General features: G+C 33.1%; 1 protein-coding gene across 1 annotated transcript in view; it reads left to right on the top strand.

The window, feature by feature from the left end:
• LOC112954242 (glutamate receptor ionotropic, kainate 2) overlaps window positions 1–18560 on the top strand; it is a gene marked incomplete at its 5' end in the record, with an annotated part of 134542 nt that overhangs the window by 91012 nt on the left and 24970 nt on the right. The window contains one exon of the mRNA XM_026047383.1: window positions 3714–3939. Within this exon, the coding sequence (XP_025903168.1) occupies window positions 3714–3939 (226 nt within the window). The remainder of the gene's footprint in view (window positions 1–3713; window positions 3940–18560) is intronic.

Here is an 18560-nt window from a genome sequence, read left to right as displayed (position 1 = left end):
ATAAGGATTACTGAGATTTGATTCCTGTGTGGCTTAGTCACTTTTAATGAATATACATAAGAATTAGGCCTCATTTTTTTTTTTTAATGTTTTTCCTCAGAAATTCAGATTGTAACCTTAACTACCTTCAGTCTTTCTTTTGTTACAGCAGATCATTTTGAATTAAGATATTGCATGTGTGCAGTCTTATCCAAGTCAATGCCTGTGACACCCAAGGGCCTTTAGCAGACAAAAAAAAAAAAAAAAAAAAAAAAATCAGAATTGGCTTGACACATATTTTGTTGAGCATTTATCCCATCCTATCTTGTATCACGAGACTTGCTTCCCTGTCCTTTGATCTTTGTTTATTTTGGTGTTTATCCAACATCCTGATATTTTTCTAACTTTGTGTTCTAAAGTCTCACTGCTCAGATATTTGTCTTTCCTATGTACATAGGAAAGTACTGCTGTACTTTCAGTATGCATATTAGTTAGCTAAATATTACTAACACCGATTCCTTCTGTTTCCAGCCTCAAAAATATACACCACTCTGGACTAACCAGAGTCTTTACAATGACTTCTTTCATAATCTCTAACATGCAGAGTTACCTCCTAGTAAACTTTGATTTGTGAATGCTGAGTATGGCACTGATGACATCCTCTGAATGTCACTGTTGGAGATGCCATTGTATGCACCTTCTAGATGAGCTTCTTGATTTGCTTAACCTCTTCAATCCAGACATGTTAGTTGCTTCTCTTGTGCTGTAGTGAAATTCAAATGTTACAAAGCATAGGCAGCTTCCTTATCTTCAACATTACAGAGGGAACAGAAGCATAATAAATCATGTCATCACAAGTTATCTTATACAGACATCATTTCCAGTTGATTTCAAGTTAGTTTGGCTTTCCAGACAGTGATTTCCAGTTAGATCAGACAATATGGTGAACTAACCCAGATAAAACAATACACTTCATTGATGGAGTATATAAGTTGATTAACTAGATTGATTTGCACACAAAGAAGATGGAAACATGATGTAATTGTAGCATCTGCTTCTATCAGTATGAATGATGTTTCATAGTATGAACAGTCAGAACTACCAGAAGCAATATAGCAATATGTACAGAGTGCCATTCCCTTCAGTTCAAAGTCAGACGGGCTCCTGATGATTTTGACTGGTCTGGCCTCTTGATTTTAGTCTTTTGAGTCTGTTCAGTATCTTGCCAGCCAGACAAAAAAAAAAAAAAAAAAAAAAAAAAAAAAGGCCATATCCTTACCTTAGATGGAGCCTGGAATGAGCCCTGCAGAAATGACAAGGTAAATCTTACCCATCAAAAAAAAAAAAAAAAAAAAAAGTGGCTGTATTTCACTGAATAAAAGGTTTTAAAGGTTTTAAAGTTTTTTTTTTTTTCAGACAAAACACTCTGTTCTGCATAAAACAAATACACATTATGTTTTTGCAAGAATTACTAAACTAAATTGCTATATCTTAGAATTTAGAGATTTAGTAGTGACAGATATATGGTCTGTTTTCCTTGGCATAGTTTCAGTTCTGATCTTTATATTTTAGGGATGGAAGAAAACAGTGAAAGAGCATTGTAATATTTGGCCTATATGTGAAAATTTTGCAGGGTCACTGGATACTTCCTGTATTTCATAGTACAACAATAGAGGGCCCTATGCACTATTTTTCTAAGCTTTATTTTCTACAGTGTAGCAAATCACATATAAATTTATTATTGGTTTTGGTTTAATTATTTGAACAAGCATGCTATTCTAGGGAGACATTTTCCTTTTTTTTTTGTTTTATTTTGTTTGTGACCTTTATCCTCACAAGTGTTGATCCTTTCCAGTAGTAGTTGTTACTCCAACCTAGCCGATTAAATCAATCATCACAGTATGAATACTCTCTATCCTTCACAGATTATTGTATTTTTCACATACAGTAATGCTATGAAAGAGAACAAACTTTCCCATTTCTAATTTATTTCCTTCAATGTGATGATCTTTACAACCTACATGTACAAATACTTCATTCCTTTTTGTAGTTCATTCTTGCTTTATTTGGTATTGCAACTGAATTAGCTTTTCTTTTTTTTTCTTAGTATGCATTAGCAATGCATCTAACAGTTTACCAAAATCATTTTCTCTGTCAGTTTTTGATACTTTTCAAATTATTTCACACCCACTAAAATTACAATTTTGTTTGTTGAAGTAGAGACTGTATGGTAAAAAAAAAAAATAAATGATGATACAGATGCTTTTCACGTATTGCAAAAATCAGTTTTTCATCTTTTCAGTATGACGTAATCATTTGAATTCTTATGCAATCAATGTATAAGGCTTAAAGAATGTTTTTCTGTGATGCAATATGAAGTGCTTGGCAGAATTATTTAATTTTCAAGCCCAAACCTGTGAGCAGAGATTTTTTTTTTTCTGACAGGGCAGGGAGGGGAGAGGTGTACATTTATTTGGTCTTCTCCGTTTGCATTCTTATATGTATTTCATCATTTCATCATATTCAACATATTCTGAAGAAAAATATTTTTCTTCCTTAATATTATTAAAATCCTTTCCAATTAGTAATATATCGTGTTCAAAACAGTAACAACATGTTCATGAAAGGTCCTGAAAATCTTCTGTTTTGTTAAATACAGTTAGTTCAGTTAAATACAGTTAGTACAGTTGTTAAATACAGTTACTTGATTTGCTAGGTCCCCAGACAGAGGGAAATAATTCTTGGATTGTATCACAGCAGAGGGACAAAGTAATCTTTTTTTTTTTTTTTTTTTCCCCCCCAAATAGATGTTCCCCCTTTTTATTCCACCTATGCTACTAATTCTCTCCTGGGGCAGAATTTAGGGCTTCCAATCAGCTGAGTTTCAGAACAGTTTGTAGCATCAATCTTTGTTTAGTATCTCCCCCACAGCTAAAAGCAAAGTTATGTTTAAGCTTAACATTAATAGATGAAAGACTCCTTAAGGAGTCTGATTATACTAGTCTTCCATACTCTATGCCTACACTTTATTGACTAGGCAAGATTAACATGACTGCTCATTTTCTGACTCATCTGAATTGGAAACATTATTGAATGGATGGGGGTAAACACGATATTCCATTTCATTTATATAGACTTTTATGTCAGCTTTTGACATGAAAACCAGTATGTTTGAGATGAAACCCTGTATGATCAGGCTATGTTGCTTTTAGATAAAATCCTTCACCAAGTATCATTGCATTGTACCATGGATAAAATGGTTGTTGTCCTCTCCTTCACAACTGTTTCCTCCGTATTCTGTCGTCTGTTAATAACTTCAAGTCACTATAATGTGGATTAAGTTTTCAGAATTGCTCAGGAGTAGCTGAATGATTTGAAATCATTTGAAATGAGAGTTTGAAATATACTAGAATCCAGAAGATTCTCCACACTCACAAACATTGATGATGAACTTGGCAACAGTGAATCCTGCTAACTTCCATTGACTTCAAATAATTCTAGGCCTTCATCACGGAATTTCATAACCAACAAAATATGATGCAAATTCTAAAGAATCTCTCTAGACATTTTGTTTTCTACAGAAAAGATGAAAGCTGCAGAGACCCTTATAGAATTCCCGTGGTAAAACCTGTGACATGTAGTAAAATATTAAAGTAGTGTGCAACTGAGAATTTGATTTATTTCCTGGAAGCATATTGCTTTTATTAATATTGCCTCTAAAATTTATCTTTCAGAAATCAAAAATCTCCACTTACGACAAGATGTGGGCCTTCATGAGCAGCAGGAGGCAGTCAGTACTTGTCAAAAGTAATGAAGAAGGCATCCAGCGTGTACTTACCTCTGATTATGCATTTTTAATGGAGTCGACAACCATTGAGTTTGTCACACAGCGGAACTGCAACCTAACACAGATTGGAGGCCTCATAGACTCAAAAGGTTACGGTGTTGGAACTCCCATGGGTAGGTCATGTGTCAAGCATTTGTTCAGTGTTCATTAATCTTAGTACCCACAAGAAAGCTCTAATGTACTGCAGCTTTCTTTACACTACTAGCATTTCTCTGATTCTCTGGTTCTCTCTTTCCTCATCTAGGCAAAAATATTCCATATATTATCAACTTTTACAGATCAAATTCATTTTTATAAACAGAAAAAAATCGTATAAAATATTGAATATTTTCGTATGATATGTTTCTATTACTGATGATTTCCATATATTCAACTAAAATAAGCAATTATCAATAATTAAATATTGAGCACTTTATTTTCTAAAAAATAGTAAAAGATATGTTTTATATATCCATCGGTCTCTTCAGAGAATGAGATGCTGGTAGTACAAAGATTGCACTGGCAAAAATGAACATTTGTGAAATACTAAGAATTTTAAAATAACCTGTCACGTATAATACACAGATAAAATATTAACTGAATTAAAACTTCGTGGTTTTTCAGAAGAGGTCCAATCCTGTAAATATGTTTCAGGTCAAGTGTTATTGCCTGGGTACAAAAACTTGCTTGCAAGATTAGAAGCCAACTACTAATACTTATTTATCCCCAGGATATGATTCACTCTCTTGATGGCTTCCCATTGACTGGAGTGATTTTGAAGTACGTGAACAGAGATTCTGGCTTTATATTTCAGAGTAGATGTAAACAGAAAATGGTGTGACACAAACGGTCTCAGCACTGCAAAATGATTCTGTTTAATCTTGTAATATCTTCCTGCAAGATTGATATTTATCTTATTTTAATTTTATATTTTAGGAAGAACTTATACCATCTTGACGCTGATGTGAATAGGTTTAATGTTTTTCTTGTAAAGGTCTTATATTTGTTACTGATTGTATCTGTGTTAGAAGTCTATAGTAAATCATTCTGTGGAGAAAGCTGTGTACTTCAAGACCATGAAAAGGAAGGTTAAGAAAATAACTTCACTGTAAGATCTTGTGTAAAGAGGTATCTGGAAATACTAAACACATTGCCCAGTATTGTGCAGATACTTCCTGTAATTTTAATAACAGCTTTAAGATTGTATTATTATCAGTAATTGGCTAAGAAATAGACATCTGCAAAAATTATGATTCTGTTCATCTGTGAACAATTAGTTTTTTAGAATATAGTTTTAACCTATATGTCATTTTTTTTCCCATCCTATTCTATTCCCAGTACAGCTTCTTATATTTGATTTCTACAATATATTAAGTCATATATCATGAGAGTGATATGAAGTCCTTGACTCCAAGAAAGTCAAGAAGCACAAAAGCTTCTGTGATACTGCTTTGGTAATTAAAGGCTAATGCAATTAGAGAACTGGGGCATTATAGCCAAGAGTTATTTGAAATCGCTTGAATATTAAGGAGACTTGAGTGTATGTACAGCAGTCTCGATCTGAAGTCATTGTACAGTTTCACATTGTGAGTTGCACTTTACTGAGTGACAAGGAGGCAATAATTGATAGTTTCCTTTTGTCATCTTTGATATAAATTTCAGGACTTGTCCCAATTATGAGATACTTTGGTTCCTTTTCATGGCACTATATAGAGTGTTGGGGCTTTGCCCTTAGAGTAAAATATTAGGAGAGTTTTCACTCACATAGGAGTATAAGAGAGTCAATTACTCAACTGGCATTCATCACACATATCTGTAACTGGTTATAAGCTACTTATCACTGCAGGCTACTCTTGATTTTAAGCACCTAGAGAGCTTCCATTCAGAAATTAGCTTGCGATTGAATCACACTAGAACTCTAGTTTCTGTAACAAAACTATTTTAAAATCAGGAAGTTTTTGTCCTGACTGTACTGCACAGAGCAGATCTCAAGTCAGATGACAGCTTACTTACATTTCATAAACTAACATGTGGTGGAGTTAAGAATTTGAGTCTCATTTTAAATCTCAACCTTTTATTTGAAGTAGTGACTAAACCCAAGATGTAAATCCCAGAAAGACAAAGTTTCTGGTCCAATTCTGGTAAATTTCAGTTATTTACTGGTTGTTCATATTCCATCTTCTATTGTACTATGCATTGAGGCCTCTCACCTCTCTATGTTTTTATTCAAGATGCAGCCTTGAGCTGAAATAGTGAGTTGTCATGAAAACTGAAATTTATTTGAGAGAAATTTCTGTTAGAGTGTAAGTGCCAGAATGGATCAAACTTTAATCCCATGTCTTCTGTGGTATTTCATATTTTCTGATATGGAAAAAAAAAAAAAAAAAGATAGAAAACACCTTCTATTCAGGCCTATAAGGGTGAAAATTAAATTTTAATGGTAGTTAAAATCCTTGGAGAGGCTGCATGCTTATTTATGAAACATCGATGGATGTGGTCCAATGACTAAGGAACACAAAAAACAGGGTCACCTATTTTACAATATTTTTACATAGATAAGCAGAGGACCAGAATAAATGTCAGAGAAAATAGATGAAAAGCAAAGATAAAACAAAAACCAAACTAGAGTGCTTATTTTTTGCTCTTTGATTCCTGATGTGTTTATGGACAGTGGGCACTATGCATACACTATTTCTTCAGAAACAGAATCCTTTCTGTTCGGCTCTCAGCCATTTGAAAAATTCCAAGTAATAACAAATGATCTGAATCTAGGGAAATAGTATCATTTTACAAGAGTTTCTGTAAGCTGACAATCATACAAAATCAAGATGCAACTAAATAGAGGATACACTTACAGGAATAAGACCTCCAAAAAAAAAAAAAAAACCAAACCAAGAAACCCAAACTTGAATATGTCACATTTAATATGCCCTCTTCAAGACCAAAATACAAACTAGAGATTACTAGAGATGGTAATTTGATAAAATATGCATACTATAAATGAATCTCATGTTTATAAGTTAAAGCAACAATCGTGCATATGCCTGAATACATTTTTAGTCTGCCTCTTCTAGTGCTAGACTATGAAAGTTTCATTTTCACTGAAAAGGAGAAAACAGATTTGTGACATTGTTTTTTTTATGACAACAACTAATAGTTGAGTAGATAAAGAAAAAACTGTCTTTAAGATAGTTGCATGTTTTCCTTTTTCAAAATTTATTTTAAAAGCAAAAAAAATATTTTTACATTTGATTTATTTTCCATGTTTGTAACTTTGTTTATAGCTTCATAACTGAGATGATAACACTGTTTTGCTGGGATAAAAACACCTGTTTTCTTCTTCAAGTTTTACTAATATAAAGAAAGACTGTAGAAAATATTAATAAACAGCAGGTTCACCATCTATCCAGAAGCAGCAAACCCAAATAAAGCATCATACAGACAAATTCTTTTTATTATCTAATAGAAGAGACATAGAGATAAATCAGTGTGTGTTTTCTCTCAAGGTGAAAAACATTATTTTGGGCAGCTGCTGATGTTAAGTGGAACTGTCCCCAGGCAGGTGTTAAATAGTGCCTTCTGACAAAGAGACAGTCAGGGAAGAACAATGTTAGACAATATTGCCACAATAAATCCCCTAAAACAAGTGAAACCTCTGTTCTTCAGTGTCTCTTGTGGACGTCAAGGTACCACATTTCTACTGATGGAGGGGAGTATCCAATTCTGAGCTGATGAAATGGGACAAGCAATAGTTTCAGATTGCCAGGGAAAATTGCATGAAAATGCCCACAAGAAAACAGCATTTTAGTTACTCACTTCAGCAGGGATTTTTTAATGTTCTTTTCAATAAAGTAAGGCTTCATCAACTAAATATAGACATAAATGTAGACTTAACAGAAACATTCTGCTAGGATGTAAACTAAAGGCTAGGATCACATTGATTAAATCCTTCCAAATATTTAATTGTTTCAAAGGTTAATCAACCATACAGAGATATATAATTTTATTGTTTATAATAATCAATAGCAAGTATTCAATATGTTACAAAAATCAAAAGATTCACAATGTCACAAAGGGAAATAAAATGCTTGCAGCTTCAACCATGAGAACTATGTGTGAGTTTTCCAAGAAACCTGTCCTCAAGCAGATGATTCTGAAACAGTGTTCTGTAGTGAACAAACAGCTCTAATTCAGACATATAGCTACCTCTCTGCAGTCATTCCTAAGGTTTTCCTTTCACTATACTGACTCGATCAATACATTCCTTTCACTATACTGACTTGATCTCCCTTAGTTATACTACTCAGCTCCTACTCCCAGTTTGCATATGGATACATACCATGTAGATAGCTAAGTGTCTGAATATAGTGACAAATTGCACTTGAAATGTCTGATCTGGGGATCCTTGGCATGTGTGTGTTCCATAAATTGAATAATAATGCTTCTGTAGGGGAAAATATATATCATTGTAATCTTTTAGTTCTTTTAAGCTTCTAAGGAAAAATAATGACAATACAGTCACATCCACCTCTTGCATTTTTCATTTCCTGACAAGAGAGTTTAGAAGTAAGATAGGACTTTTTGTTCCTATAGTCTTAATTTACTGTAGTGTAAAAGGTTGATTTCTACAGTGCTAGCAGAACAATTTCCACATTCCAGTATATTGTTTTCTTTTTATTCTGCCACATGCTATTAGGAGGCAATACTTTGTGTTCTTGTGTTCTTAATTCATGAATCCGTTGGATAAGAAAACTTGATACAAAGCAGAAAGCTTGAAATTGATTTCTGATAAATCAATTATCAGAATTTCAATAAATACAAAAATCATTTTAATTTGTACTTATAAGAAATATGTATTTATATCTCTTCTTTTTCTTTAAGAACTTAGAATTTGGCTTTGCTTGGGCAAATACTCCATGATCAAAGACTGTTATTCAAGGAAGGGAGGGAAGAGGGAAGGAGAGGGGAAAAGCAAAAGGGGAAAAATAAAAAGAAATAGGAAAACATAGAGAAAGAGGAAAAGAAAAAGGAAAGGAGAAGAAGGGAAAGGGAATGGAACAAGAAGGAAAATGGGAAAAGAAAGGGATAAGAAAAGGAGTAAGGATATTAAATATACAATTAATGTTGTTTTCCTCAAGGACATTTCCTTTATTTGTTAATGGAAAGTTAACCATATAAAAAGTTAGAAGTCTAGATGGCACGCATTGTCTCTCTCAAAATCGTAATTGTCTGTGAAGCTACTTCTAAATTTTTTACTTTTCACTGACCCACTGGAATAAACACATTCAGAAATCCTCTCTAGGAGAAAAGCATTTTCATCTGTCTGTGGTAGTTGGAGCTTCCCTTTTCATTTCCAAATCAGTGTCTCTGTTCAGCGTGGTAGACAACAGGCAACTTTCCTTCTGGCTTCTGCTGATTTTCTACTGAATTGCCAGTTGCTTCTATGTTGAAACTATAGTATGTAAATGACTGACAAGTATTTGTGTCAAAACCATTTGATCTGAGCAGATTTCCTGAGCACATGCCTTTCAGATGATCTGTGCTTATGTGGAACATCTTATATGGAACTCTGGAACATCCGAGATAAGCCAGACAGACTGTGTGTGTGGACACATTTGCAGAGTAAGATTGTTACACATCAATTATTTCATCAATTATTTGTGGAACTTTTCTTTTTTCTTTTTTTTTTTTTTTTTTTTTTTTGGTGAGTTGGTTAGTATCAGTTCTGCTTCTAAAGAAAGATAAGTGAGGACCTTCTATAAGGAGGCTGCTCTACCTGTTGCTTCAGAGTTTTAAGAGATCCTTTCAAGATAAGTGAGGACCTTCTATAAGGAGGCTGCTCCATCTGTTGCTTCAGAGTTTTAAGAGTTCCTTTCTTCTTTACTCTGGCTTTTCTCTGACCATATATACTAAAAATGCCCCAAAAGTTGTATTCAGTTTTGAAAACAATAGGAATATGGAGTGGTGTTTCAAGACTGAAATTGTCCAAGAGGTCTGCAAAAATTCTACATTAGATGCAGGCTTGGGACAGGCTTCTGAGTGTTGATTTATGTACCATTACTGTTTCATGTACCAGAAGAACCCCTGTCAACTCTATTTTAGCCTCCAGTGGTATCCACAGCCTGTTTATGTAACCTTTTCCATAGTTTTATGAAGGTAATTCTGGCAACAAAAAAATCTCTTGGACAATAACTTTTACAGTCTTAGGAATCCTCCTTTTTTTTTTTTTTTTTTTTTTTTTTTTTTTTTTTTTTTTTTTTTTTTTTTTTTTTTTTTTTTTTTTTTTTTTTTTTTTTTTTTTTTTCAACTTTCATATTTGGAAACCAAAAATTAGTGCCTCTTAGTAATAGTAGCATAAACATTTGCATATATATTTATTCTAAATCTTGTGAAATACAAAATAGAAAGCTATGTTGTTTGGCATATAAGGTGAGTAGAAGAATTCAGGGATAGTTAATTAACCATAGTTGATCTTTAGAAATTTACAGAATTGGCTTAAGAGGAGGCTGTAACTCCTCGTGTATAGTAGTCATGTTCTTTCAACCTCTGCTAATGGTGAGTGAAAAATGCTTTGGGAAGAAGTTGAAATACAATTTTTCCTATCCTTTCTTCCTAGTTATTACAAGATAATAATTAGTGTTATTAATATTAATAATGTTTCATTTGCAAAATATTATTAAGCTGAAACCCTGACTCTTCATTTTTACTAGTTTGTTATTTATTTTTCACTTACTGTGATCAAACTATAACTTCTTCTGTGACTGCATATCACTGATCACAACCCTAATAACTCCATGTTAATGGACTGACAGAATGCTCTGAAAATGATGGAGAAGACATCTTTAAAAATAGATTCTAAAATCTTAATATGTTATTGTTGAACATTCTAAGAATAGAAATGTATGCCCATGTGTTAGTCTCTCAACTGTACGGAGATGTTTCACCTTGTATAGGGAGAAAATATATTTCTCAAATCTGGAGAAATGGAACAGTATATTTTTGGGTCAACTTACAAAAGTGGGTATAGTTACCAACATTTCATTGCCAAATGGATTTAGGGGGTGCAACTCATTATATACTGCTGCAATAACTTGTATAGTAAGGTAGATTCAGGTATGAAAATTTGTGCATGTAGAAACATAAAGTATATCCTCTCAGTGTATGTTGACAATTATATGTTGACAATTTATATATATATATATATATATGTTATATATATATTATATATATATGTTGACAATTTAAAGTTGGCAGCTACTGCAATACAAACAAGTTATGGCTCCCCAAATCAAAAGGAAAGTATATGAAGAAAATACACAGACTTCCAGAACAGTTACATTGTCTGCCAGGCCCAAATATCTGCATACTCGCTTAAGTTCAAAGTATAAAATAAAATTGCCAGGCTTTTTACATTCTATAGTAACATAAGTAATGTTCATAAGTATTTAGAGGTGCCATTTTTAGTGAAGGTCTCCTTACTTTAAATTACAAAGAAATGTTAGATAAATTCTTTGACTACAACAACTTTTATCCTTTAGGGAAAGTAAAAATCACGGGGTTTTTTTTTTTCCTCAAAAGCTCTCAAGATGTTTGACCACTTACCTGAGCCTTCCAAAAGAATCCATTTTGAATTTTATCCAAATATATATATTATGCAGATCACTTTCTCATGGAGATTTATTTATGTACAATAAAATTCTTATCAACATTTTTTTACTTAGGCTCTAACACCCTTTATGTTTGGCAAATTAGAGACATGAGCAGAGTTGGATTTCAGTTTTCTAATTTTTTGAATTTCAGTTATCTGTAAATGTTGTTTTAGGTAAGCACGTTTTGAAAATGGTAGTATTCACATAATTTCATTGGAGGTAGAATTTAAAAAGAGGTATTTCACACTCCACTCCCTTAAATTAAAGATTTCAGTGCAGAAAAGGAGTTTCAGGCAATAATTTATGATCTGCTATTTCATATCTTCTCTAGGAATATGACTTCATGAATTATTTATATTTATCTAAACTGTTAATAAATTCAATACAGTACTGCTCTGTCTATCCCAGTGAGAGGTCATTGGATTCAAAAAGACTTTAAACAAATAGTGTAGTCAACAAATATATAACATTTAATTATGACGTTACATCTAATAACGTTGTAGAAGGCCATTTGTATTATTCTTTATCTCTTGGGAGTGACCTAGAAAAAATATTCTCTCTACAAGTTTTTAATTTATAATGTTGACCTTTTTACACTGCTCTGATCATGTCCTTCATGCAAGTATTTTACAAAAGATTTCATTATATGCCATTTTAAGTGCATGCTTCCAAATATAGACATTTTAAATGGAATTATAGTGGGAAATATAAATTATTCAAGCACAAAATCTTTTAATAGATACTTGTAATTTCAAAGACTAAAACTTAATGCATTAAAAGCGGGGACAAATAAATGATTCTCCCTTTCCCATATGCAATAGAATAGTTTAAGAGATAGTATGAAAATGATCTCAAAATAATTCTTCTAGAATTCTTTCCTTGCTGCATTTATCATACCAGATAGACATTTCTGAAAAGAAGTATAAGAACTTTGCAGTCTGTTTGCAAATATCTGAAAAATAGTTTCCTTTCGAGCTTGCCTATAAAAAAGTAGACAAAAATGGGAGTAAATGCCTTTTAAGAATAACACTTCAGCATTCTAGAGTTGTGTATAATGTAACCTCCTTTGTTTTTTGCCTAACTTTTAAGAGACCAAAGCCTTCAATCCTGCAGCTATATGCCTGAACTACATTTTTAAATAAGCAGAACATTTGGAACACCAGCTACTTTGAGATGAATATTTTACACATATTCCCTGAATGTTGTCTAGTAAAGAAATGTGTTATGTTGTTATATATTTATAATATAATAGTACTGCATTTTTTGATGTAGTTGTTCTAGCTGCTCCCTATAACTATGCTAAGACACAATCATACATACTAGACATTAAAGTGCAAATAGAGAAGACAAAAAGAAAGAGAAAATAAGTAGCATCTTAAAGCCTTCTGTTTTTCAGGAATTGTCTAAAAATAAAAGATATTTGACGATGCCAAACACTGTAGCCAGTTCCAAAGTAGGGGACTTTAAGCTCTGCCTCAGTGAGGATATGCAATATGATGATGCTGTGGTTGCAAAATTTTCTAAAGACATTCAGAGTCTAGTACAGATAAGTATTTGGATGACCTTGTTTATTTTTATGTTACGTGTTTTTTTGTTGGTTTTTTTTTCCTTTTTTTTTTTCTTCTGAAGTATTATGAAGCTTCCTGAAATGATTGTTTTGGAATATTTTATTTGAATTGCTGAATGTCACCAGCCTTAATTCAGTTTTCACAATAAATGTCAGTGTAGCGTACGTTGTTAGTTCAAACACGTTGTTTCAATTCTTAATAGCTTACGATTGTGATGGAGTTATTTTTTTCTTTCTTAGAATATGAAATATCTCTCCCTCTTCAAAGTGGTTTATAGATATAAAACTTTAGGAAGAGAAAGACATTTTTGATAAGAAAACTCTAAAGAAATACTAAATGAGAATTGTCATCCTTGGTGATGTGCATTTTGTTCTCCAGATACAGAAATACACACATACCCCCTCATGTTCCTTCATGTGTGCTACTTACTACTATATTCATCAATTTGAGTCTGGGGTCCTTATCATTTATTGCAAAAGATGGACATACCATCTCTATCTATAACATATCTGAGTATGAAAGTAAAACTTTGGCATTAGTGTTGGTTCTTTCACATTTTTCTTCTTTTGTTAATCCTTCAGTTTGTGTCACTCCTAGAGGACTAGGCTAAAGATGAATCGGCACTATAATAACAAGGGAACCACAAAGCATGTAAACACTGACATTTAAATAGTCTTGTATTAAAAAAGCAGAGAATCATGTTAGAATGAACCATCAAGAGTTTATTAACATTCATTAGTTGTTATTGACTACCACTGAAATCAAGCATTTACTGTAGCTAGAGCTACTTTATGTAGCTAGAGCTTCTTTCTGTGCTTTTGAAAATCATTCCTTTCTCATCTACAACAAATTTGAAAAGGTGGCATGTTTTGAAGAGGCATGTTTTGAAAACTTGCTTTAAATCTCAGGCAAGACTAGGAAACAATGACATTGAGCACCATGATTGGCACTGAACTCATGACTGGCACATTCTCTTGAATTCATTTGTACATTTGGCAGTCAGTGATCAACTCAGAACATAATTTTAGATATGTTCTTTTTTTTCAGCAAAAACAAGGCAGAATTTTTTAATGTTTCCAAAATCAAATGTGTATATATTTGAAAATGTAATGTGGATGAATATAAACTGTAGAAGATGTAGAACTTCAAATAATAAGCCTGTTTAAGAAAAGGAATGCTCCACAGGGCTAATTAATGTGATTTTACATAGCTTCAACTCTTTCAGAAACACAGTTGTATTTGACAACTATCAAAGAATAGATATCAAGATATCTAGAATCAAATATAGATATGATATCTAGAATCAAATTCTGAAGTGCTGAAAAGTTCAGATGTTTGAGAAAGATGTGCTAATTTGCATTGGCTGAAAGTGCATTTCTGGATTCCTGTGTAAGGTAGTGAGACCAAAAGTCAACATTTGTTTTCAATTTAATCACTACGGAAATTTCAGATTCTGTAGCTATTTCCTGTTTAAATTATGTGGAAAACTATGAGGACAGCTGAGGAATCCCTGTCTATTACCTGTTATAAAACACTGATCCTGGAGATCTTTTTTCCTACCATACAAAACACTATAACTGCTTAGAAAGTATGCATATATGCGTACTCATATATATATATGTGTGTGTATGTATATTCTCAGACAATTTCATATAAGAGATCTTATGACTATTGTGCAATTTTTATACTCTGAACCTCACTACTAAAAGTATAAACATTGTCCCCTGCCTACAGTTTTCAAAATTTAAAGCAACAAAAAACTATAAACAATGTTCACTTCTAAGCAGTGCTATTCTCAGTTGGTTTATTCTTAGGGCTGTATGGTTTTCTTTAAGAGATTTTTAAATATCAGGCTCTATAAATTACATAGTATTTTATCCATCCTTGAAGATGAGAGATGTGAATAGATCTATCCCTATAGGCATATATAGGAAGCCAAATGCCAAAACAGGAGTTTTTTTTCCCTTTTTTTACCCACTCTTTGTCTGTAATGCTTCATATAATTTGAATTGTAATATTCATCACTTATGCCTGCATAAAACTGCTTGACTGCAGTTCTTCTGTAACTAAAAGAAATTAATACATTTGTCTTCATTATTTGAACTTAATGCATAAAAATGGAGGAAAATTATTTTTTTTATGCAGGCCAGAACATGAGTTGAAACTAATTTGAGAATTTCAACTGCTTTATCAATTAATTTATTGTTGCTATGATATAAGAATGTGCAGCTAAAACATTTGGTGGGAGAACTGATTTTATAGTTATTTCAGAAGTATGTGTGTGAAGATACTATCTGTGAAAGGCATGTTGAAAGACTGCATTTCCCATCAATAGAAAAATCATCAGAAAACTTTACTTCCAGTAGCTATTGCTAGCAAACTAGGCCTTAAAAAAAAAAAGCTGGATTTCTAGTGGGAAGTTACTGAATGAACAGGTATAAATAAAGCAATGACATTACTAAAACTGCAATATTGATGTAATCACACCTAGGACTGTATGTGTGTTGCATTGTCAAAGATTCTTCTACAAACTGAAAATATTTCAGTCCTGTTACAACTCCCTCTTGTTAGAAACTGCACTGAATCCCAGCAGATAGGGTTTGCATGCCCTTAGGTATTCAAAGTGAGAGAAAACTGCCACATCAACTATTCTTTTTGTCTCTTTCTCCCATTTCTTGGTTGAGGGCTCCTTTTCCATTGCTTATTGGAAATAGGACCTCATTTTCTAGCAATCCAGGTCCAGACAATAAGCATTGCCTCTCTCCCACCCTCTGCTAGTTTAGCTACTATGTTTCCAGGTCTTCCATGAGAGAGATAATCATGGAAAGCACACTGAACATAGCCTTTACAAAGATTACAAAACACAATGATTTCTTTCCCCTAGCTAGTTGTGTTGTGTGTGTGTGTGCATGTGCTTGCTATGTTCGCTGTGCTTTTTGCTTCTTTCCCCAGAGAAAATAATAAACTAGCTGCACTCATCTCCTCTCCATTCTTGGTTGTCCTTTAGGTCTAAATAGTGCATTTTTGAAATGAAAATGGCCTTCTTTCTCATGCAGCCAGTTATTTTCTTCCTTAGTTGCCTCCATAGTTTATTTAGATGTTTTTCTTTGAAAAGTATTCCTCATTCTTCCCTTGCTTTAGCTAGTGAATGCTAACTCTGTCACTCTATTCTTTCTGGATTATTTGTTTATTTATTTATTTATTTTTATATATGTCTATTGCTAAGAGTATAAAAAATAACCCTTAAGGGTTATGCTCTTCCTTTTATCCTTTTATCCTTTTATATTTTTCCCTTCATCCTCTCAGCTTATGATGAGGGAATAATGGGTCCCATTAACACTACTTTCCTCTGGGAAATTTCTGACCAAAATGTTCAAGCGAGGTTTCCTCAAATCTAGAGCCTTTCAGATGCAGATGATTTTTCCTTATTAGAGAAAGCTTTGTGAGAAATCTGATCACTGTCAGTTTGAGATCTTGAAGGCTGAGAGAGCTGTAAATAGAGAGTTGGCTTTTCTATGAATAAGAGAACTTGTTATAATTTTGACTACACTTTTTTTTCAGTTAAGTATACACTTCATCCTTACTTTATTTTTCCTGACTCAACTTCATTCTATGTTTGCCTTTCCAAACCTTCTTCTGCAAATATGCTTATCTTTTCTTCACATGGAACTCAGTTCCTTTGTAACTACCCTCAGCCCTTTCTCTGTTCTTTCACATAGAAACATCCTACTGCGTTAAGAGAGCATTTGATGTCATTATACGGTCTAGTCTACTTCTTGGGTGTTATTCTTTCCCCATCCACGTTATTTACTTTTTTTTAAAAGATTAATAGACTAGGCCTTGAGACTGCCTGCTTCTCTATATTTGCAGAGTGACTAATGGAGCAATACTCTTAGCTGGTCTTTAAGTACAACCATATCATACATAGTTAATATTTTCAGCTGTCCATAGTGCGGGAGATAACAGACACAACTTTGTCAGGATACGGCTCACACTCTATATGCAATAAACAATAGAACCATTCAACAAGAGAGCATTTCTTATCTGCAACCAAAATCAAAATATGTATATAGATACATGCCTAACATCTCTACAATAGCTTCACAAATGCTAATATAGACCCTCTGATGACCCTGTTTTGAGCAGAGGAGTTTGGACTAGGTATTCTACATATGTCCCTTCCAAGCTCAGAAATTCTATGATTCTCTCTATAAATGTATGTGTGCAACTTGTGATTACACATACATTTCTGTCTTTGGTCACTATATTGAAACTCAGTGTTTTTGTGATGTAAGTATATCAAACAGGAGTCTGATACAAGAATCAGCTACACAATCAAGACCCTTCTTTTGAACAGCGACTTGAATTCCCAAAGCCCCCCAAAGGGGCTGAATAGAGGCTATTGGCTGTTTGTGTTCGAACCTACTGAGTTCCATATTTTTTTTGCACACAAATAATTTCCTTGTTTTGGAAAAGAAATTTAGAACTCTGAAAGCTCCTCAGAAATCTGAATTCTTATCTGAATCCTCAGCCCTAATACTGAGAATTCTCTAAGACAAATGGAAAGATCTGATGAATAGAATCAACAGCTTTGAATCTATCATAGATTCAGTGATAGGGGACAGACTACACAGTGAATGTAACACTGAAGTCTGAGACAAAAGTTAGTGCTTTTAAGCACTTGCTGATTATTTGAAACTTCTTATTTTCACTGTATATATGATACAAGCAGTTATTTGGTGTCTCCTTCCATGAAGGACTGACTCTACTGCCTAATCCTTTTAACCTTGTAAATCAAACTAGATAAGAGAAATCTGCACGGAAAACTTAGCTTCTCTTATTTATTAGAGGGATTACAAATATAGGGAACATGACTTGATAGAGCAGTAGCAGATTCTTATTATTATCCATAAATATAGCATGAAAATTTGTAGTAAACAAAAGTCTGAAGTTGTTTCTGTTTGTGTAACAAATAAAGATTGCCCAAGAAAATGCCACTGCTCGTAGATGTAACCAACAGCCACTTGATGCTTCATTCAAAATAACAAATCTAATGGCAAAACACCATATGGAAAATTAGAGTGGTCTCTGCAAAGTCATGGACTGGGTTTACTGATCTGGGCACCTTCTTTTATGACCCAAACTTTTCTCATACTTTCATTATAGTCTGGCTGTCTGAATCTTCATGTCTTGTAAAATTGCATATAGCATTTTCTTTAGCTTGCTTTGTTCAGCTATTTGTTGCTAAACAGCTGATTGTTGTAACAGTACTACAACATTTCCCACAAAGGCTATTTTTTGTAAATCTTTCATATGCAAGTGATGCAGGTTTACAAAGCAAATGAAAAATATATATATATATAAAAATATAAATTAGTTTTAGCTACAGTAAAAATGTTATCATTTATTAGTACAGATTTCAGCATGGGTATTCTATGGCTGCATAGTTCTACATTAACAGAGATAATAACACATTCTGCTTATGTTCTTTACTGTGAATTTTCTTTGGTGTTACTGTCTCTATAAAACAAATGTAAT

The sequence above is a fragment of the Nothoprocta perdicaria genome, unplaced genomic scaffold, assembly GCF_003342845.1.
Source record: "Nothoprocta perdicaria isolate Ctin4 unplaced genomic scaffold, notPer1 scaffold_498, whole genome shotgun sequence".
NCBI classification, from domain to species: Eukaryota; Metazoa; Chordata; class Aves; order Tinamiformes; family Tinamidae; genus Nothoprocta; species Nothoprocta perdicaria.
This window is presented reverse-complemented; position numbering and strand designations above follow the sequence as displayed.